This window comes from Pseudorca crassidens, chromosome 11 (assembly GCF_039906515.1).
Source record: "Pseudorca crassidens isolate mPseCra1 chromosome 11, mPseCra1.hap1, whole genome shotgun sequence".
Lineage (NCBI taxonomy): Eukaryota > Metazoa > Chordata > Mammalia > Artiodactyla > Delphinidae > Pseudorca > Pseudorca crassidens.
In genome coordinates this window covers 47,751,094-47,774,594 of record NC_090306.1, presented here as the reverse complement: position 1 = coordinate 47,774,594, position 23,501 = coordinate 47,751,094, and the positions used below count along the sequence as shown (strand labels likewise).

General features: G+C 44.6%; 1 protein-coding gene and 1 long non-coding RNA gene across 3 annotated transcripts in view; one reads left to right on the top strand and one right to left on the bottom strand.

The window, feature by feature from the left end:
- ERBB3 (erb-b2 receptor tyrosine kinase 3) overlaps positions 1–3,151 on the bottom strand; it is a 17,642-nt gene extending 14,491 nt beyond the window's left edge. For both annotated transcript variants that reach the window (XM_067696924.1, XM_067696925.1), the window contains exon 1: positions 2,800–3,151. In XM_067696924.1, the coding sequence (XP_067553025.1) occupies positions 2,800–2,881 (82 nt within the window). In that variant the 5' untranslated portion in view covers positions 2,882–3,151. The remainder of the gene's footprint in view (positions 1–2,799) is intronic.
- On the top strand, positions 3,098–23,501 carry LOC137202048 (uncharacterized). Its single transcript, XR_010932443.1, has 3 exons — positions 3,098–3,295; positions 19,843–19,940; positions 22,825–23,501. It is a non-coding gene; the product is annotated as an uncharacterized lncRNA (long non-coding RNA).

Genomic DNA, 23,501 nt, shown 5'->3' with positions numbered 1-23,501 from the left:
GCAGGGGACACGGGTTCGAGCCCCGGTCTGGGAAGATCCCACATGCCGTGGAGCAACTGGGCCCGTGAGCCATGGCCGCTGAGCCTGCGCATCCGGAGCCTGTGCTCCGCAACAAGAGAGGCCGCGATAGTGAGAGGCCCGCGCACCGCGATGAAGAGTGGCCCCCATTTGCCGCAACTAGAGAAAGCCCTGCCCAGAAAACGAAGACCCAACACAGCCAAAAATAAATAAATTAATTAATAATAATTTAAAAAAAGAATGTTTCCAACATGGCACTCTCAATCACATTAGGGACAGCCTAGACTCGAGGTACATGAGGCATGTCAGTCTTGGGGGTTCACTTTACTTTGTAAGTATGGAGGACATAGGGGCTATGGGAAATGTTGGACCCTGAAGCCCTCCCTACAACTTGTCTCTCCTCTGGCTCAGTGAAAGACCGTGGGGAGGGGGGTAGATACCACCTGTCCCAGCCACCCTTCCCTGAGGCAGTGGCAGCCTAGTGGCAGGCAGGAGTGAATGGAGGGAGGGAGATTGGTGAGGCCCCAACACCTCCTCCCTGATGCACCCCTAGTCTGACCACCTGACCTCTGAAGGGCTCCCATTCCCTATCACACCCCATGAAGGGAAAGGGGTGAGCTAGACCCAGCAGAGGGGTAAACAGGCTGGGAGCTCCCAGAGGAGCCTGGGAACTCTAGGGTCCTTGGGTTGAAAACGAAACGACTAGGAGGTTAGTCGTTTCTGGAACAGCGCCACCCCAACCCCCTTCCTGGCAGGACACCCCCTCTTCCAAGTCAAGGCGCCAACCCTTCTCCCCAGATAAGGGAGCCACGATTTCTGCACAGGGAAGTGGGGTGTGGGCGTGTACACACACACACACACACACACACACACTTGTACACGTACACAGCTCCCCTATTGGCCCAGAAATCTACACTGGTTCTGTCCTTGGGTTTCCTTATTTGGAAGGATTTCAGGTGGCCCCATCCATTCCACCTGCCCATATGTGTTTGTGCAAACTTTGTGTCTGTGCTTGGGAGGCTACGGTGTTGGAGATCCCAGTTCCCTGCCACCCTGAGGGTAAAGTCCATATTACACAAATAGGAGCAAAGGGCTGGGTGGGAAGAGAGTATGAACAGCACCTCTGAGGAGGAACCAGGCAGCTTGGGGAGGAGAGGGGGGGTAGGGGAATTAGAAAGTCCCTGCTATACGCAGGGATTAGGGGCACAGGGAGGGCCAGTGGCACAGACCCCCCCTTTGGTAAAGAGCACTGGGGTGGGTCACAGCAAGAATCTCCAGCCCCTCCTTAACCAGAGGCCTCCTCTCCAAAGTCCCCCACCCCCCATCACAGCCAGGACAAAGGGGCTATAGAAGGACTGAGACAGGGCCGGATGCCCAGAGGCTGCAGGATCCAGATAAAGGGTAAAGAGACCCAACCATGCCTGCCTCCTGTCTCCCTCAGGGAAGGTGGCCAGGATCTGGGACTCCTGGGTTCCCAGCTGAAGATTCCAGGGGTCTGGATGGGACAGTGATACACAGTCACTTTACTCAGTCTCTCCCACTCCAATCCCCAGAGCCTCGCCCTCCACCAGCTGGGAGTGTTCACATCTCAAGATCCCAGGGTCTAAATTTAGGCCCAGCAACTGTGAGGGAAGCACAGGTGTTTCTCCCACTCCCACCCTGGGGAAGGGGCCCTGACTGTGCCAAACCCCAAGCAGAGATCTGGGGGGAGGGGAGGAAATCAACAGGGTTCCTCCAGTGCCAGCAACCCCAGCACCCCTCAGGTGTCCATGGTCCCAGAGACACCCCAAAGAGGTGGGCTCAGCTGGCATGGGAGTGGGAGGAGGAACAGAGGAGCAATCTGACTCTTGTCTAGACTGCTAGAGACAGCCAGACAATAAACAGAATGGGGGTGGGGGTGACTCTGGGCCTAAGAAGGATGCCCCACCCCAAGGACAGGGAGCTCAGAAGACAGGACAGGTGCCGTGTTGGCCCTCAGGTTGGCGAGAGAAAAGACAGAGAGAAATAGCGTCTGGAAGTCCTTGACCCTATAGCTCCTGGCTCAGTGCTTTGTACATAGTAGATGCTCAATAAGTATTAGTTGAATTGATCTGGGTCTTGACAAAAAAGTTTGGTCAAGTCGGGGACCAGCTAACTTTATTATTTTGAGAGAAAGAGGCCAGTCAGCCTCTGCGGGGCCTCTCACCCTGCTGTCACCTGGACTTGGCCCTTGGGTTAATCTCAGCTCTCCACAGGGCAGGCCCACTCACGGAAGAGGAGGTGCCTCTCTTGTTTTCCAACAGTAGACAACAACAACCTCCCCCCTTCCACAGCTCCGCCCTGCCGGCAAAACAACAAAACTGGAGGTTTTTGAGCCCCTGGGGGCAGGAGGTTGGGAACAAACCGAGAACCCTCCCTTCCCTGCCCCACTCTTTCCAAGATCTCCACCTCCAATCATCCCCTCACGTTTACAGAATGGAGGTCCCAGCTCCCCTCCCTGCAGGGCCCCTCAGAAGTGTGAACTGTTTCGGCATCAGCCCTATCCGGAGAGACAAATCAGAGGGTCCGCGACACGGCAGGGAGGAGGTGGCCGGGGCAAGGTAGTGGTTCGGGAATCCCGTCCCCGCCCGGACCACGCCGAGAACCTGATCCTGACGGTCTCCGCCCAGGGGGCCCCAGCGCGCCGGGGCTCCGCACCCCCAGCCTCGCACAGCCCGAGCTCCTGCCCCTGGCCTCCGGCACCCCGCGAATTTGTCTCGGAATCCCAGGTTCCGAGCCTGCCGGTGCTCCCGCACCGCTTACCTGCCTGCGAGTTGCCCACCTCGGAGCCCCGGGCCAGGCTGAGGAGGAAGCCCAGCACCTGCAGAGCCCCGTTCGCTCTCATGACTCCAGCGGAGAGTGAGGGGAGCCCAGCCCAATCCGGCCGGGGGGCGGCCCTGGACTAGGACATCTAAGCGGAGCCACCTGAGCCGCCGGAGACTTGGTAGCGGCGGCAGAGGAGGTTGCAAACTGCAACCGGAGCCGGAGCCGGAGTTTGGGGCGGGATGGCAGGGGAGGGGTGTAGTCTGCAAGGGAGCGCAGGGGGAGGGGGTGAATCTCGGCCGCGCCCCCTCGGGCGCGAGGCTGGAGTAGCGATTGCTGGAGCCTCTGCGGCCCGCCCCGAGCGCGCCCCACGCCCCAGTGCCCGGCAACTTGGCCGCGCAGATCCAGGACGGGTCTCGCCCTAATTTTTCTCCGGGAGCTGAAGTAAGGGGAGGCCAAGATTCCAAACGCCCCCAAATGCTTTCAAAGGAGAAAGGTAATGGGGGTGGGGAGAGCGCTCCAAAGCCCGACCCCCTGCAAGTTGGCCTCGCCCACTAACCAAATCACTCAACTCCCCTAGCCGGTTGGGTCACTTGGGGGATTTTCCGTCTGAATGTGAATGCTTCTCTCCGAGTGTGTTTTTGAGGGGGAGGGTGTTTTTGCCGCCCGCTCAGGCCACCTCAGTTTCCCCGGAACCGCCTCGAAACCCCATAACTCATGCACCCTGCCGAGGAACCCGAGCCCCAGAGGCCGCGTGAAATTGCAGTGTCTCCGGCCGCTTCCTCCTCCAGACCCGGCGCCGGCCCGGCCTCTCCCGGGGATTTGGTTGGGGGGCGGGGGTGGCTTCCAGCCTGGGAACAGACCCCGAAGCCCGCCTTTTCACTTCCACTCCGGGAGGGGCTCCCGCACCTGTCGCCGTCCCCTCTGCTGCCCCCCAAGGCCGCCTGGGAGAACAGCTGCCTCCCCTTGCACACTGGGGTCGGACCGCGCCGTCGGGGCGGCCAGCGTTCCCACCACAGGCGCTCACTTTCCCAGGCCTTCCGGGCCCGGGCTGTCGCTGGAGAGGAGAAGGAGGGGGACGCGGAGAGGGCACTAGAGACTGCGTCCCCCAAAGGCATGAACCCTGGGCACCTCCAGCACTAGCTCCAGGATTCTGGCCAGAGGCGGTGGGGCGCACAGCGAGGGGCTGCCCCAAACCTAGCCAGACTCCAAGTGGATCCGACGGGCACCCCCTGGTGCCCAACCGGCGGCAGTGAGGCCCCACACGGCGTTGCATTCCGGATCTTGCCCAGAGACCCTAATTATCTTCCCCGGAGTTTCAAGCCTGAAGACTTCGAGAACATTTCAACTTTGATTAAGAAAAATTCCACCTCTCACTCCGAGCAAAGATTACTGGCTAAAATTCTTTAAACTTGCTTTGTATCGATCTTCATCCTAGAGGGCCCATTCTCTGGGGAGGCTACCTCTCTGGAGGCTACCTTTGCCCTCTGGGCGTTGATCTTGCCCTGACCACTTACATAACAGTCATAATAGTAATAGCAACATTAACACATACATACATATACCACGTGGTTTTCAAGTGCTTCCTCAACTTAGATAATGTTTCACTTAACATAAAAATTATGTGACCTAGGGGACTTCACTCTAGTTTACAGAACTGGAAATGTAGACTACTCCAAGGTCATCCACCCGGTGACAATGCTGAGATGATCAGGTGATCAGAAGAAGGGACTTCGGTTTTTTGCTAGGATTTCGTCTGTCACTCCGAGACTGGAGCTTCCCCTGCTCAGAATCAAACTGCCGTGATAACTGAGCTAACAGCACTTAAGGGGACTTTCATTTTATCACTCATCCACCTTGACTTAGTTAGTCTTCAGGCTCTGGTTCTGAAGGAGGAAACCCTCCTTAGTTTCTTTGTTTGTAGAGCAGTCATATTTACTTAAAGGTTGTCGTTTGTATTTACTGAGAAAAGACAGGGAGGTCTTCATTACTGAAAGCTAGCTGTATTTCTTCCTGTTATCACCAACCCTAACCCTCTCCTCCCCGACTAGATAGCCAGGTGTGCTTGCTGGTATCCATTCTTCAATACATTATGCTAAACATCAGGGATGTAAACATTGGATAAAGCTGACAAGTAAGGGGCCATCTCTGTTGGGTGCTGCTCTGACTCAATAAATGAAGGAAGGGAGGCTTTATTTACGAACGCTCTCTGCAGTTATCCAGCATCCCTTTATTTTTCCTTTGGTTCTTGTTTTATTGTGAAAAGTAATCAAAAGAAGACATCCTTATCTATCTCACACCAATCTGGCCAAATTACCTCCATCCTCACTTATGTATTCTGACTTCCATCTTGTTACAGTGAATTGTCATTGCTGCTATTTAAGCTAACTGTCACTCTCCCATTCCCATCCCTCACCCCACCCTCACCCCCACCCTCCAGTTCTACACCTCAGTCCATTTCTTTAATTAATTAATTTATTTATTTATTTATTTTTGGCTGCATTGGGTCTTCGTTGCTGCACCCGGCCTTCTTTAGTTGTGGTGAGCGGGGGCTATACTTTGTTGCAGTGCGCGGGCTTCTCATTGCTGTGGCTTCTCTTGTTCCGGAGCTTGGGCTGTAGGCATGTGGGCTTCAGTAGTTGTGGCACACGGACTCAGGAGTTATGGCACGCGGGCTCTAGAGTGCAGGATCAGTAGTGGTGGCGCACAGACTTAGTTGCTCCGCGGCATGTGGGATCTTCTGGGACCAGAGCTCGAACCCATGTCCCCTGCACCGGCAGGCGGATTCTTAACCACTGAGCCACCAGGGAAGCCCCGTCAGTCCATTTCTTCTTGTCTTTTTCCTGTATTATCCCCTTTCTCCTGTATTATCAATTTTTCTCTCTACTAGATCATTCCTATTAGCATACAAGTATGCTGTAATATCTACCATCTTAAAAAAATAAAACAAAACAAACTTTCTCTGACCACGCCCCTCATGGCCTTCTAGTCCTTTGCTCCTAACTGCTGCAAGATACTCTATTGTGGGAATCCCTATCCTTTATTTGTTCACTACTCCAATGATTGCCTCCAGCTTCCTGCTACCACAAGCGATGCTGCAATAAATATCCTTGTACGCACATGTCTGCTTTGTTTCTGTGATAATTTCTTCTGCATATTGAGCTCCACAGTCTCTGGAATGTCACACCATTAATAGTGGGATTTCTATATCCCAACCTTCTTGCCAATACTTGACGTTATTTTTATTTATTTATTTTTGGCTGCGTTGGGTCTTCGTTGCTGCCCGCGGGGCTTTCTCTAGTTGTGGCTCTCAGGGGCTGCTCTTCCTTGCTGAGTGCAGGCTTCTCATTGCAGTGGCTTCTCTGGAGCACGGGCTTTAGGCACACAGGCTTCAATAGTTGTGGTATGTGGGTTCAGTAGTTGTGGCACACGGACTTAGTTTCTCCATGGCATGTGGGATCTTCCCGAGTCAGGACTCGAACCCGTGTCCCCTACATTGGCAGGCAGATTCTTAACCACTGCACCACCAGGGAAGTCCTTGACATTACTCAAATTTCCAAGTTGCCATGAATTAAAAATACCTCATTGCCACACACACACACACACACACACACACAAAGGGCTTCCCTAGTGGCACAGTGGTTGAGAGTCCGCCTGCCGATACAGGGGACGTGGGTTCGTGCCCCGGTCCGGGAAGATCCCACATGCCGCGGAGCAGCTGGGCCCGTGAGCCATGGCCGCTGAGCCTGCGCTTCCGGAGCCTGTGCTCCGCAACAGGGGAGGCCACAACAGTGGGAGGCCCACATACAACAACAACAACAACAACAAAAAATCTCATTGCATTTCTTTAATGTGTTTGAACATCTCAAATTTTTTCTTACTTTTGGTTTTCCTTTTATGAATTGCCTATTCATTTTCCTTTGCCTATTTTTCTTTTTCTTTTCTTTTTTTTTTTTTTTTTTTTTTGCGGTACGTGGGCCTCTCACTGTTGTGGCCTCTCACGTTGCGGAGCACAGGCTCCGCACGCGCAGGCTCAGCACGGGCCTAGCCGCTCTGCGGCATGTGGGATCTTCCCAGACCGGGGCATGAACCCGTGTCCCCTGCATCGGCAGGCGGACTCTCAACCACTGCGCCACCAGGGAAGCCCTCCTTTGCCTATTTTTCTATTGAGATTCCCATTTAAAAAAATTGATTTGTAGCAGTTTATTTTATTCATTTATTTATTTTGGCTGCACCACTTGGCTTGCAGGATCTTATTTCCCCTACCAGGGACTGAACCCAGGCCCCGGCAGTGAAAGTGCCGACTCCTAACCACTGGACTGCCAGGGAATTCCCTGTAGCAGTTTAGTGTATATGTATTTACCATATTAGTCCTTCATTGATTTTAGACATTGCAAATATCTCTTCCTAAATTTTATCATTAGCTGTCAATTATGAAATCCTTAATTTTGGTATAATCTAATTAGTCACTATTATTCTTATGGTTTCTGATCTTGATATGTTTAAAGACTTCCCCACCCTGGCAACGATTTATTGAGGTATAATTGAGATATAATTAATATACAATAAACTGCACATATATCAAGTCTACAATGTGATGTTTTGACATACATAACCACAATCAAAATAATGAACATATCCATCACCCAGGAGAATTTCCTTGTGCCTTTTGGCAATTCCTCCTTCCCCATTATCTCCCCCTGCCCCACACCAGCATGTGTATGCCCAGTTGTTCCAGCATCATTTGTTGATAGTAGTAAAATTTTTTTTTAATTTATTTATTTTTGGCTGCAGTTGGGTCTTTGTTGCTGCGTGCAGGCTTTCTCTAGTTGCGGCGAGAGGGGCTACTCCTCGTTGCAGTGCGCGTGCTTCTCATTGCAGTGGCTTCTCTTGTTGTGGAGCATGGGCTCTAGGCGAACGGGCTTCAGTAGTTGTGGTTCACGAGTTCAGTGATTGTGGCTCGCGGGCTCTAGAGCGCAGGCTCAGTAGTTGTGGCACACGGGCTTAGCTGCTCCATGGCATGTGGGATCTTCCCCGACTAGGGCTTGAGCCCGTGTCCCTTGCTCGAACCTGTGTCCCCTGCATTGGTAGGTGGATTCTTAACCACTGCGCCACTAGGGAAGTCCCGATAGTAGTAAATTTTTAATACTAAAAAATTCTAGTACTACATAGTTAGAAAAACTAGGCATTTTTTTAAAAAGTTATTTTTTAGGGGAGAAAACTTCAGGGGAGGTATTTTACATACAGAATCCTTTGAAATGGACCTTGTTAAATAAACACTTAGAAGAGGTAAAACGTATATGCCAAGTAAGTTTCATTTAACATAAAGCCCCTGCAGGGACTTCCTTGGCGGTCCAGTGGTTAAGACTCCAGGCTTCCACTACAGGGGGTGCTGGTTCGATCCCTGGTGGGGAACTAAGATCCTGAATGCACACCCGGTGCGGCCCCCGCACCAAAAAACAAAAACAAAAGAGCCCCTGCAAGAGTGATTAATGCAAAAACAAACAAACAAAACCCCACATACACAATTACAACTAATAAGAACATTAAAAAGATTTCTGGGGACTTCCCTGGCAGTCCAGTGGTTAAGACTCCATCTTTCCAATGTAGGGGGTGCGGATTTGATGCCTGGTCAGGGAAATCAGATCCGACATGCCTTGGGGCAAAAAATAAAAATAAAAAATAATTTCTGGGACTTCCCTGGTGGTGCAGTGGTTAAGAATCTGCCTGCCAATTCAGGGGACACGGGTTCGAGCCCTGGTCCAGGAAGATCCCACATGCCGCTGAGCAACTAAGCCCATGTGCCACAACTACTGAGCCTGTGCTCTAGAGCCCGGGAGCCACAACTACTGAACCCGAGTGCCACAACTACTGAAGCCCGTGTGCTTAGAGCCCATGCTCTGCAACAAGAGAAGCCACTGTGATGAGAAGCCTGCGCACCACAACGAAGAGTAGCCCCTGCTTGCCACAACTAGAGAAAGCAAGCGTGCAGCAACGAAGACCCAATGCAGCCACAAATAAATTAATTAAAATTTATTTAAAAAAAAATTTCTGAGTACAGCATGAATATTACCCAACCAATAGTTGTTATCTTGATCCTAAAACTGGATAATGAAAACGCATGAAATGAATGTTACTGGTCCATCTTACGTATATGTATATATATACATCTTATACTTATGTGTGTATATACAAGTGTCCTAAGTAAAATACTAGTTAACTTAGTATATTAAAAAATAATTGTCTGGGGCTTCCCTGGTGGCGCAGTGGTTGAGAGTCTGCCTGCCGATGCAGGGTACATGGGTTCGTGCCCCGGTCCGGGAAGATCCCACATGCCGCGGAGCGGCTGGGCCTGTGAGCCATGGCCGCTGAGCCTGCGCGTCCGGAGCCTGTGCTCAGCAATGGGAGAGGCCACAACAGTGAGAGGCCCGCGTACTGCAAAAAACAAATAAAATAAAATAAAATAAAATAAAAATAATAATAATAATAATTGTCTGCACACTCCTTTTCTAGTTTCTGAAAAACTTGCATGAAGTAGTAAGAAACTGTTCTTGAAAATCAGTAGAACATATCTGTAAAATCACCTGGGTCAAAACTTTTGGCAGGAAAGTCTTTGATTAACATTTTATTTATTTATTTTTCAAACCTTTATTTATTTATTTGTTTGTTTGTTTATGGCTGCTCCGGGCCCATGGCAGTGAAAGCACGGAGTCCTAACCACTGGACTGCCAGGGAAGTCCCTTTGATTAACATTACATTTCTTTAATGCTTGCTGGTTTTAAATTCCTTCTCGATCCATTTTGCTATTTATATTTTCCCAGAAATTTATCCATTTCACCTAGACTTATAAATTCATTAGTGTATGGTTATTAATAATATCGTTTTGTTGGTTTTGTTCTGTTTTGTTTTTTGGCCAAACAGCATGTGGAATATTACCCAGACCAGGGATCGAACCTGTGCCCCCTGCAGTGCAAGCGAGAAGTCTTAACCACTGGACCTCCAGGGAAGTCCAATATTGTTATTATTTTTTAAAAAATCTGTTGTGGGAGCTTCTGAGTTGGTGAACATGTGGACATGTGGGGAGAGTAGCACCTGGAGAGGGCATGGAAACTCCCACATACTTTGCCTTATACATCTCTTCCATCAGGCTGCTCCCTGAGTTGTATCCTTTTACAATAAACCAGTAATCTAGTAAGTAAAATTTAAAAAAACTGTTGTGTCAAAATAAACTCAAAATGGCTTAAAGACTTAAATATGACATGACACCATAAAACTCCTAGAAGAGAACGTAGGCAAAACATTCTCTGATATAAATCATACCATTGTTGTTTTTTTTTTTTTGGCTGCGTTGGGTCTTTGTTGCTGCACACAGGTTTTCTCTAGTTGTGGTGAGCGGGGGCTACTCTTTGTGCTTGGGCTTCTCATTGCGGTGGCTTCTCCGTTGCGGAGCAGGGGCTCTAGGTGCGTGGGCTTCAGTAGTTGCGGCACACAGGCTTAGTAGTTGCGGCTGAAGGGCTCCAGAGCACAGGCTCAGTAGTTGTGGCACACAGGCTTAGTTGCTCCTGGGCATGTGGGATCTTCCTGGACCAGGGCTCGAACCCGTGTCCCCTGCATTGGCAGGCAGATTCTTAACCACTGTGCCACCAGGGAAGTCCCCATACCAATGTTTTGTTAGATCAGTCTCCAAGGGCAATAGAAATAAAAGTAAAATTAAACAAATGGGACCTAATCAAACATAAGCTTTTGCACAGCAAAGGAAAACATAAACAAAACGAAAACACAACCTACGGACTGGGAGAAAATATTTGCAAACGATGCTACCAACAAGGGCTTAATTTCCAAAATATACAAGCAACTCCTACAGTTCAATAATAACAACAACAAACAAAACAAACAAAACCCAATCAAAAAATGCGCAGAAGACCTAAATTTTTTTTTTTTTTTTTTGGCTGCGCCATGCGGCATATGGGATCTTACTTAGTTCCCTGACCAGGGATCAAACCTAGACCTTGGCAATGAAAGCTCGGACTCCTAACCACTGGACCGCCAGGGAATTCCTCCAGAAGACCTAAATAGACATTTCTCCAAAGAAGACATACAGGTGGCCAATAGGCACACGAAAAAATGCTAATTATTAGAGAAATGCAAATAAAAACAACGAGGTACCACCTCACAGCAGTAAGAATGCCCATCATTAAAAAGTCTACAATAGAGCTTCCCTGGTGGCGCAGTGGTTGAGAGTCCGCCTGCCGATGCAGGGGACACAGGTTCATGCCCCAGTCCGGGAAGATCCCACATGCCGCGGAGCGGCTAGGCCCGTGAGCCATGGCCGCTGAGCCTGCGCGTCCGGAGCCTGTGCTCCGCAGCGGGAGAGGCCACAGCAGTGAGAGGCCCGCGTACCGCAAAAAAAAAAAAAAAAAAAAAAAAAGTCTACAATAATAAATGCTTGGAGAGGGTGTGGAGAAAAGGGAACCCTCTTACACTATTGGTGGGAATGTAATTGGTACAGCCATTATGGAAAACAGTATGGAGGTTCCTCAAAGAACTAAAAATAATGCAGCCACTATGGAGAACAGTATGGAGGTTCCTTAAAAAACGAAAATAGAACTACCATATGACCCAGTGATCCCACTACTGGGCATATACCCTGAGAAAACCATAATTCAAAAAGACACATGCACCCCAATGTCATTGCAGCACGATTTACAATAGCCAGGACATGGAAGCAACCTAAATGTCCATCAGCAGAGGAATGGATAAAGATGTGGTACATATATACAATGGAATATTACTCGGCCATAAAAAGGAATAAAATTGGGTCATTTGTAGAGATGTGGATGGACCTAGAGACTGTCATACTGAGTGAAGTAATTCAGGAAGAGAAAAACAAATATCATATATTAACGCATATATGTGGAATCTAGAAAAATGGCATAGATCATCTTATTTGCAAAGCAGAAATAGAGACACAGATGTAGAGAACAAGCATATGGACACCAAGGGAGGAAAGTGGGAAGGGATGAATTGGGAGATTGGGATTGACATATATATATACTATTGATACTATGTATAAAACAGATAACTAGTAAGAACCTAATGTATAGCTCAGGGAACTCTACTCAGTGCTCTGTGGTGACCTAAATGGGAAGGAAATCCAAAAACGTGGGGATATATGTATAAGTATAGCTGTACAGTAGAAACTAACACAGCACTGTAAAGCAACTATACTCCAATAAAAATTAATTTAAAAAAAACCTAAAATTAGAATTGCCATATGATCCAGCAATCCCACTCCTGGGCACATACCCAGATAAAACTGTAGTTCAAAAAGATACATGCACCCCTATGCTCATAGCAGCACTATTTACAATAGCCAAAACATGGAAATAACCTAAATGTCCATTGACAGATGAATGGATAAAGAAGAGGTGGTATATACATACACTGGAATATTACTCAGCCATTAAAAAGAATGAAATAATGCCATTTGCAGCAACATGGATAGACCTAGAGATTATCATACTAAGCGAAGGAAATCAGAAAGAGAAAGACAAATACCATATGATATCACTTATATGTGGAATCTAAAATATGACACAAATGAACATATCTATGAAACAAAAACAGGCTCACAAATATAGAGAACAGACTTGTGGTTGCCAAGGAGGGGGGTGGGGGAGGGAAGGATTGGGAGTGTGGGATTAGCAAATGCAAACTATTATATATAGGCTGGATAAACTACAGGGTCCTACTGTATAGCATAGGGAACTATATTCAATATCCTGTGATAAGCCATAATGGAAAACTACATTTAAATTAACATTAAAAAAAAAAACCTATTGTGTTTGTGTTGTATCTGTGCAGTCTGTGTTCCATTTTCATTCTGTAATTTGCTTATCTGCATTTTTTTTTTTTTGGTCCTGTTTATCATTCTAGCTAGAGTTCTCTTTTTGTTTCCTCTCTTGTTCATTGATTACATGATCCTCTTTATTCTTTTTTAAAAATATTTATTTATTTATTTGGTTGCACCGGGTCTTAGTTGCCATGTGCTGGATCTTCATTGCCGCGTGCAGGATCTGTAGTTGCGGCATGCGGGATCCGGTTCCCCGACCAGGGATCGAACCCAGGCCCCGTGCATTGGGAGCATGGAGTCTTAAAAGCTGGACCAAGGACGTCGCCTCTTTATTCTTATTTCATCTTCATATATCTCACAGATTTACCTTTTTAACGATATCCTTCAGATTTTCTGTATTTCACCTTATTGTTTGTCTGAGAGGGTATGTTAAAAACTCCAGTTCTAATAGTTGATTCATTCTTGAGTTGAATGCTTTGTTCATTAGTTTCCAAAATTTTTGCTTTCTTTCAAGTATATTTAACATTCTACAGCTCTAATTAAAGCTTTCGTTGTATCCTAGATTATTTGATAAACTTTTATTTAAAGTATTTCATAATTTCTCTTTTTTAACCCAAAGTTTACTACTAATAGTATGTTTTTAGTTTCCAGACATTTGTCAACTTTAAAAAGTTATCCTTTGCTTAGTAATTTCTCATGTTATTGCATTAAAGTCATAGAACATAGGCTGTGTAATACTGATTTTTTTTTTTTGCGGTATGCGGGCCTCTCACTGCTGTGGCCTCTCCCGCCGCGGAGCACAGGCTCCAGACGCGCAGGCTCAAGGGCCATGGCTCACGGGCCCAGCCGCTCTGCGGCATGTGGGATCTTCCCAGACCGGGGCACGAACCCATGTCCCCTGCATCGGCAGGCGGACTCTCAACCACTGCGCCACCAGGGAAGCCCGATACTGATTTTTTTTAATGTAATATTAACCTTCCTTTGTAATTTTGTAGTCATTTTTTGTAAATGTTTCACATGTGCTAGAAAAAGTGTATTATCTATTTGTTATATGTAGAATTCTTCATATATAGTATATTGAGCTTATTAATTGTATTATTCAGATCTTTTATTTATATCTTTGCTTATTGTTTGTCTTTTTTTAATTAACTAATTAATTTTTTGGCTGCATTGGGTCTTCGTTGCTGCATGCAGGCTTTCTCTAGTTGCGGCAAGCAGGGCTACTCTTCGCTGCGGTGCGTGGGCTTCTCACTGAGGTGCCTTTTTTTGTTGCAGAGCATGGGCTCTAGCCGCGCAGGCTTCAGTAGTTGTGGCACCCGGGATCAGTAGTTGTGGCTCCCAGGCTCTAGAGCACAGGCTCAGTAGTTGTGGTGCATGGGCTTAGTTGCTCCACGGAATGTAGGATCTTCCCCGAGCAGGGCTCGAACCCGTGTCCCCGGCATTGGCAGGTGGATTCTTAACCACTGTACCACCAGGGAAGCCCAAAATTAACTATTAAAATTTATATATTTTGAGGCTACATTGGCAAACACATTTATGATGGCTATATTTTCTTGTTCTCTTTATTTTATTGTTATGTAATACTCTCTCCTTTGTTCCATAATTATTTGCCTTGAATTTTATCACATTAAAATCCCAATTTGCTTATGGTTTATTTTTGCCTGGTAAAGCTTTTCCCTTGATCATGGGTTGAGCTTCCAGAGAAGCCAATTCTAAAGTGGAGATTAGACGGCAGGCAGTTTATTAGTGAGTGCTCTTGGGATCAACACTTGCAGGAAAGGAAGGAAACAGGATTGGAAAGGAGAAGTTGGACAGCTGAGCAGTCACAATGCTGCAACTAATCTGGAGGGAACTCTGAAAAAAGTTAGCATCTCACCCTCTGGAGAGCAAGTGTCTTACCAAAAGGCATCTGACATACTTGCCACTTCCTGCTCAACCAGTCCAATTTACATGATGTTATCAATATAGCAGATCAGTATAATGATGTTCTGAGAGATGTACAGCTGGTCAGGTCTCTTTAGATTATTTTCTGACAGAGGGCAGGAGATTTAACATAACCTTGGGGCAAGACTGTAAATGCATATTGTTGCCTTTTCCAAGTGAATGTGAACTATTTTTGTTCTCCTTTCTGATAGGAATGGAAAAGAATGTGTTTGCCAGAGCAATGGTTGCATACCATGTAGTTGAGGCCTAGCTATTTTTCTGTTCTAGCAATGATACCACATGTGGCAAAGCAGCTGCAATTAGAGCAAGTAGTTGGTTGAGTTTGCAATAGTTCACTGTAATCCTCCAGGATCTATTGTTTTTTTTGCAGGGACCAGATTGGTGAATTAAATTAAGATACAATGGGGACCATTACCTTTGCATCCTTTAGATCTTTGTTGTCCAGTATGGTGGCCCTAGCCATAGGCATCCATTTCGAGAAGTCAGAAAAAGAGAAAAAAACCCAAAGAAAGTAGAGGAAAGTAAATAATAAAGATAAGAGCTGAAACTGGGACTTCCCTGGTGCTCCAGTGGTAAAGTGTCTGCCTTCCGACGCTAGGGACGCGGGTTCGATCCCTGGCCAGGGAACTAAGATCCCATATGCCATTGGGCAACAAAGCCCGGGTGCCGAAACTAGGGAGAGAAAACCCTCACGCCACAACTAGAGAGAAGCCCACGTGCCACAATGAAAGATCCCACATGCCACAACGAAGATCCCATGTGCTGCAACTAAGACCCAACCGCAGTCAAGAATAAACTAAATTAAAAAAAAAAAGAGCTGAAACTAACGAAATACAAAATAAATATGCAGTGTTGAAGATCAACAAAGCTAAGTTTGTTCCAATATCAGAAATAAAAAAGGAGACTTCCTATAGATTCTACAGATAACAAGAGGATATTATAAGTAACTTTATTAAATTTTAAAAATTGGTTGAAATAGAAACATTCTTAGGAAAACAAAACTTACCTAAACTGATCAAAGAAGTAACAAAAAATTCTGAATGGTTCTGTATCTATTAAAGAAATTGAATACATAATATAAAAACTTTCCCACAAGAAAATTCTAGACCCCAATAGATGTACTAGTGAATTATTCCATTTAGGGACGATCTTACAAAAACTTTTCTAGATAATAGAAAAAAGGAAACAATTTCCCATTCATTTTATGAGACAATATAACCTGAACAAATTTATTAAGAAATAGGAAAATTACAGGCCCATCTCTCATTAACTTTGATGCAAAATATTAGCTACTCAAAATATTAGCAAACAGAACCCATTGATAGGCTAAAATTATAAAACATTGTAGTCAGGTTGGGTTTATTTCAGTAATTCCAGTGTGGTTTAACACTGGAAAACCAAATAATATAATTTACTACATTAACAGTATAAAGGAGAAAAATCATGTAATCCTCTCTATGAATGCAGAAAAACTATTTGATAAAATGCAACACCCATTGATGATTTTTGAAAAAACATGGGAATTCCCTGGCAGTCCAGTGATTAGGACTTGGTGCTTTCACTGCTGAGGCCCGGGTTCGATCCCTGTCGGGGAACTAAGACCCTGCAGGCTGCGCGGCCAAAATATAAAAAATAAATTTTAAAATTAGAAATTAAAAAAATTAACAAACTAGGAATAGATAAGAACTTTAAAAAATTTGATAGAGGGTGCTTACCAAAAATCTACAGCAAATATCATACCTAATGATACAAACCTTGAAAACATTGGGGGCTTTCCTGGTGGTCCAGTGGTTCAGACTCCATGCTCCCACTGCAGGGGGCACGGGTTCGGTTTCTTTCTTTCTTTCTTTTTTTTTTTTTTTTGTGGTACGCGGGCCTCTCACTGTCGTGGCCTCTCCCGTCGCGGAGCACAGGCTCCGGACGCACAGGCTCAGCGGCCATGGCTCACGGGCCCAGCGGCTCCGCGGCATGTGGGATCTTCCCGGACCGGGGCACGAACCCATGTGCCCTGCATCGGCAGACGGACTCTCAACCACTGCGCCACCAGGGAAGCTGTCTTTTTTTTAAGAGAGAACAACGTTTTATTGATTGATTGATTGATTGATTGATTGATTTTAGGCTGCATTGGGTCTTTGTTGCTGCACTCAGGCTTTTTCTAGTTGTGGCGAGGAGGGGCTACTCTTCGTTGCGGTGCGCAGGCTTCTCATTGCCGTGGCTTCTGTTGTTGCGGAGCACGGGCTCTAGGCGCGCGGGCTTCAGTAGTTGTGGCTTGCAGGCTGTAGAGCACAGGCTCAGTAGTTGTGGTGCACGGGCTTAGTTGCTCTGCAGCATGTGGGATCTTTCCCGACCAGGGCTCGAACCTGTGTACCCTGCATTGGCCACTGTGCCATCAGGGAAGTCCCGGCTTCGGTTTGATCCCTGGTTGGGGGAACTAAGATTCCTGCATGCCGTATGGTGCCGCCAAAAACAAACAAACAAGCAAACAAAAACAACCTTGCAAACATTATGCTAAGTGAAAGAAAGCCTGCTTAAAAGATCGTATTGTTTGATCCCTTTTATATAAATTATCCAGAATAGATAAATCCATAAAAACAGAAAGATTGGGGTTGCCAGGGCTAGGGATAGAGTGGTACAGGGAGTAACTGCTTACAGATATGGGGTTTTATTTGGGGGTGATGAAAACGTTTTAGAACTACATAGAGGTGGTGGTTGTACAATATTTTGAATGAACGGAATGACCCTGATTGTAATTTTCTTTTCTTGTGATGTCTTTTTCTGGCTTTGGTACTGGGGTAATGTTGGCCTCACAGAATGAGTTAGGGATTTTCTTCTTCTCTCACCTTCTCCTTTTTCTTCTTCCTTCTCTTCTTAAGAGTTTGAGAAGCATTGATGTCAGTTTTTAAAATGTTTGGTAGATTTTACCAGTGAAGCCTAGTCCTGGACATTTTTTCAGTTGGGAGGGTTTTGGTTACTGATTCAATATCTCTACTTGTTATAGGTAGGTTCAGACTTTTTATTTCTTCTTGGGTCAGTTTTGGTAATTCCTGTGTTCCATGGATTTGCTCATTTCATCTAGGTAATCTAATTTGTTGGTGTACAATTGTTCACAGTATTCTCTTACAGTCCTTTTATTTCTGTAAGGTTGGTAGTAATGGCTCCACTTTTATTTCTGATTTTAGTTATTTGTGTCTCTCTCTCTTTTTCTTAGACTAGTTAAAGGTTTGTCAATTTTGTTCTTTTCAAATAATTAACTTTGGGATTCACTTATTCTCTCCATTATTTTTCTTTTTTTAAAAAAAGAAGTATTTATTGGGCTTCCCTGGTGGCGCAGTGGTTGAGAGTTCGCCTGCCGATGCAGGGGCACGGGAAGATCCCACATGCCACGCAGCGGCTAGGCCCGTGAACCATGGCCGCTGAGCCTGCGTGTCCGGAGCCTGTGCTCCTCAACGGGAGAGGCCACAACAATGAGAGGCCCGCATACCGCAGAAAAATAAATAAATAAAATAAAAAGAAGTATTTATTTATTTATCTATTTGGCTGCATTGGGTCTTGCAGCACGTGGGATCTTCATTGCGGCATGCGAGCTTCTCTCTAGTTGTGGCACAGGGGCTCCAGAGCTCGCAGGCTCTCTAGCTGTGGCCCACAGGCTCTAGAGCGCGTGCCCTTAGTTGCCCCACAGCCTGTGGAATCTTACCTACATCCCCTGCATTGGAAGGCGGATTCTTAACCACTGGACCACCAGGGAAGTCCCTCTCTATTATTTTTCTATTCTCTATTTCATTTACCTCTGCTCTAATCTTTATTATTTCCTTCTTTGTGCTAGCTTTAGGTTTAGTTTGCTCTTCCTTTGCTATATCTTCCTCTTCTTTTTGATCTCTAAATGGTGAAGGGTCTTAGGCTCAGTCCTTGAACTGTTTCACTGTCTACTCTCACTCCCTAGGTTAGGAAGTGGGGAAGATCCCTCAAAGAAGACAGAGAGCAAATGTGTCCATGAAGTAGGAGGAAAACCAAGAGAGAAGAGTGTCTCAGAAGAAAAGCAAAGAAAGACTTTTAATAAGCAGGGACAAATACTGCTGGGAGGGCAAGAAGGGTGAGGATTGAGAGCTGGCCAGAGATTTGATCACATATGGAGGTTTTTGAAGACTTTAACAAATTTCTCTCAAATGGTGTGGATTAAACTTGATTTATAATGGATTGAAGAGACAATGGGAGAAGCTATCAAAGACTACTAACGTTATGTCAGAAGAACTCAAGAGCCAACCTGAAGAGAATCCCAATGTAACCATCTCAGTGTAACTAGGATAATAACCACAATGGGTTAGAGCACATTAAATAGAAATAAATCCATGAATTCATAATGTTCTTTTAAGAAATATGAAGTAGTCATCATTGGAAGATAAGAGGGAACCAACCCATTATTTTAAAAACTTTTGATCAAGTATCAAACATTTATCTTGCCTTTCCTATATGAACTATACATCAGAGTAGCCTACTACTACTCTGAGGGGAAGTTTCTCATTAACAGAATACGCCAGCCAATAAATGAAGAAGGGATATTATAATATCACCATTTTGCAACTCCTAATGAATGTATGGATTTAAGCCTTGAGCAACAACAGTTGCTAACATCACAAAAAGAGGTAACCAGATATTATATGCCTCCTGATGGAAGAACTCACTATCATCTATGAAGGAGTCTTACCAAAATAATCAAATCTGAATCTGATCAGCCTCTCAATCCAATACCAATTTACAACAAATTCATAGGCCAAAGGAAAGATACCACACAGTCAGCAAAATTCAGAATGCAGGAAATTTTATAGGACAACAATCCAAGTTTCTCCAACAAATAAACTGCAAGAGAAGGATACCCCAGAAGATTAAAGGATGATTGTTTGCCAATTTTCCCCAAATAGCCCCAGGATAGGGAATGCCTTAGACAGTCATTACAGGGTTGGGCCACTATGAGAGTTAGAAATGTTTTTACTCTCTCTAAAAGCACAAAATTTGGGCTTCCCTGGTGGCGCAGTGGTTGAGAGTCCGCCTGCCAATGCAGGGGCACGGGAAGATCCCACATGCCACGGAGCGGCTGGGCCCGTGAGCCATGGCCGCTGAGCCTGCGCGTCCGGAGCCTGTGCTCCGCAACGGGAGAGGCCACAACAGTGAGAGGCCCGCGTACCGCAAAAAATAATAATAATAATAAAAAAATAATAAAACCACAAAATTTCTTTCTCTTTTTTTTTTAGCCACACCACACCGGCTTTCAGGATCTTCGTTCCCCAACCAGGGATGGAACCTGGGCCCCAGCAGTGAAAGCGCTGAGTCCTAACCACCGGACCACCAGGTAATTCCCCAAAATTTCTTTTTAAAAAGTAAAAAATCTGGACTTCCCTGGCGGTCCAGTGGTTAAGGCTCCATGCTCCCAATGTAGGGGGCATGGGGAAGATCCCTGGTCAGGGAAGATCCTGCATGCCGTGTGGCACAGCCAAAAAAAAAAAAAAAATATATATATATATATATATATATATATATATGTAAAAAATCTGTTTACATATGTTTAAAGTATATCTTGAAGGATATGCAAGAAACTGCCTATAAGAAGGGGAACTGAATGCAAGACATCACTTGTATATCCTTTTGTACTTTCTGTTTTGTTCATGTTTTATATAGTCAAAAAATAAAATAATTGGAAAGGAAAGAAGGAAAGAAGAAAGGAAGGAAGGAAAATCATCAGACCAATTATATTTCTCTGTAACTTCTATCAAGTAGGCCTCATTCTATCCTCTGGTTAATCCCTCTTCTATGTCACAACTCTTCAGATATTTGACGATGTCTCTCTTTTCCCCTTTCGTTTTCTTTTCTCCAGCCAAATGTCTCCAGGTCTTCCCACTGTTCTTCAAGTGACTTGCTTAACAATCTCTTCTTTATTGCCCCTGTCTCTCTTGGTTGTACGTGGTCCAGTTTGTTAAAGTGTGTAGCCCAAGACTGAATATCAGATGACAGATGGGGTTATCACTTAGCACATCCTGAACACTATGTCTATTAATGGAGCCAAAGCCTAAATTAAATGACCCAGCAATTCCATTTCTGGTTATATACCCAAGAGAAATGAAAACATATGTTCCCACCAAAACCTGTACACGAATATTTATTACAGCATTATTTATACTAGCCAAAAGATGGTGAAGGAAATCAGAATATATCATCTCAAAATATGCCTCTTTGACAAAAAAAATTATTTTGAGCTGAAGGCAAAAAGCAAACACAGAAACTTCCCTGGTGGTCGAGTGGCTAAGACTCCGTGCTCCCAATGCAGGGGGCCTGGGTTTGATCCCTGGTCAGGGAACTATATCCCACATGCCGCAACTAAGACCCGGCACAGCCAAATAAATAAATAAATATTAAAAAAAAAAAAAAGAATAAAGCAAACACAGAAAAAGCTTTCTCTCTCTACACTCCTCCTTTTCTGCCTGAAGGCAGGATATAAATTCTCCTTTACTAGAGACACTCTAGACGCTTATCAGCCCAGAGAGAGCACCAGAGAAATCTGCAAACAAACCTCACTCCATTAGTTTCCTCGCATATATTTATCTTCCCACAGTTGGCCACCCTTAGAAGCCTAAAACCCTTTTCCTTTATTTATTTATATATTTTTAATTGGGGGTAGAGTTGCTTTACAATGTTGTGTTAGTCAGCTATAATGTTTACAATGTTAAGTGAATCAGCTATATGTATACATACATCCCCTCGTTTTTGGATTTCCTTCCCATTTAGGTCACCACAGAGCATTAAGGAGCGTTCCCTGTGCTATACAGCAGGTTCTCATTATAAAACCCTTTTCCTTTGTCCTATCATTTCTCCACAAATTTATTGTTTTTTTCTTGAAGATGCCATATTAGCCAGAGTTCTAAGTCATTGCTTCGAGTTACTCTTCGTTGAAGTTTCTCATGTGTGATATGCACTGCATGTGTTAATAAACTTGTTTGTTTTTCTCTCGTTAATCCATCTTTTTGTTAAAGAGCCCTAGCTGAGGACCTAAGGTGGATAGAGGTAAATTTCTGCCTACCCTACAATGGAAACAACCCAAATGCCTATCAACAGAAAATGGATAAACCAAATGTGGTGTATCCACACAATTGAATATTATTTGCCCATAAAAAGAATGGAGTATTTATAAATGCTACAACTTCAATGAACCTTGAAAACATTATGCTAAATGAAAGAAGCCAGTCAGAAAAGGCCACATATTATATAATTATATTTTTATGAAAGTCCTGAAAAGGGTAATCCATAGAGACAGAAAGTAGATTAGTGGTTGCTTAGGGCTAGGAAACGGATGACTGGGGGTAGGAGGATGATAGCGAATAGGTATGAGGTTTCTTTTTGAGGTGATGGAAATGTTCTAAAATTGACTGTAGTGATGGTTGCACATATCTGTGAATATACTAAAAACCACTGAATTGTACACTTTTAATGAGTTAATTATATCATACGTGAATTATATCTCAATGTGAATTTTAAAAACAAAATACTTTTGTTTTTTAAAAAAGTAAACTAACATTTTTGGTTAGTTTCATCATAGTGTCACTTCATATAGTGTTGCTGTTACACAAGCTATTATTTTTTCTTAATTGGACTATAGTTGATTTATAATACTGTGTTAATTTCATGTGTACAGCAAAATGTTTTAGTTATACATATATATATTCTTTTTCAGATTCTTTTCCATTATAGGTTATTATAAGATATTGAATATAGTTCCGTGTGCTATAAAATAAATCCTTATTGTTTATTTTGTATATAGCGCTATGTATCTGTTAATCCCATACTCCTCATTTATCCCTCTCCCACTTTCCCCTTTGGAATAAGTTTGTTTTCTACGTCAGTGAGTGTTTCTGTTTTGTAAATAAGTTCATTTGTATTAGTTTTTAGATTCCACGTATGTGATATCACATAATATTTATCTTCGACAAGCTGTTATTAAACCAGCCTATCCTTGTTCATCAGTTATGAATTGGGGGCCTGAACGAATGAGCTTTCATTTATCTTGGCTAATTATCATCTCTGTGAGATTCATCCTTCTTCTGGCCATTCTATTGCTTTTTGGATACTGATTATGTTTTCCACTGGGCAAGCTATCTGAAAATCAGATCACTATATTCAGTTTTTTATTCATCATTTATATTCAAATGCTGGACTAGTCCCATGGATTCTAATCTTGTCTCCAGTTTTGTCTCCCACAATCCATTCTCCTTACTGAAGTTTGTGATGTTAAAAAAAACAACAACAAAAAGAACCAGAAATTTGGGACTTCCCTGGTGGCGCAGTGGTTAAGAACCCGCCTGCCAATGCAGGGAACACAGTTTCAATCCCTGGTCCAGGAAGATCGCACATGCTGAGGAGCAACTAAGCCCATGTGCCACTACTACTGAGCCCGCGTGCCACAACTACTGAAGCTCACGCACCTAGAGCCCATGCTCCACAACAAGAGAAGCCACTGCAATGAGAAGCCCGCGCACCACAACGAAGAGTAACCCCTGCTCGCCGCAACTAGAGAAAGCCCGTGCACAGCAACGAAGACCCAAGGCAGCCAAAAATAAATAAATATATAAATGTATTAAAAGGTAAAAATCTGTATTAAAAAACCCAGAAATTTCATCAGACCACTCCCTTGCTTAAAATCTTTTAAAGGATTTTCATTGCCTTCAGGATAAAGGGCAAACTCCTTAATTGGCTTACAAGGCCCTACACTGATGTGGTCCAATCCTCCAGCCTTATCTCTTACCACTTCTCTATCCCGCTTTGTGTATCTGCCATAAACTGACCCTTTTCTCTCAACCTCAAAATAAGCTGCTTTTTGTGGAACATTTTTCTTTCACCAAATATTTACTGAGCCCCAACTATA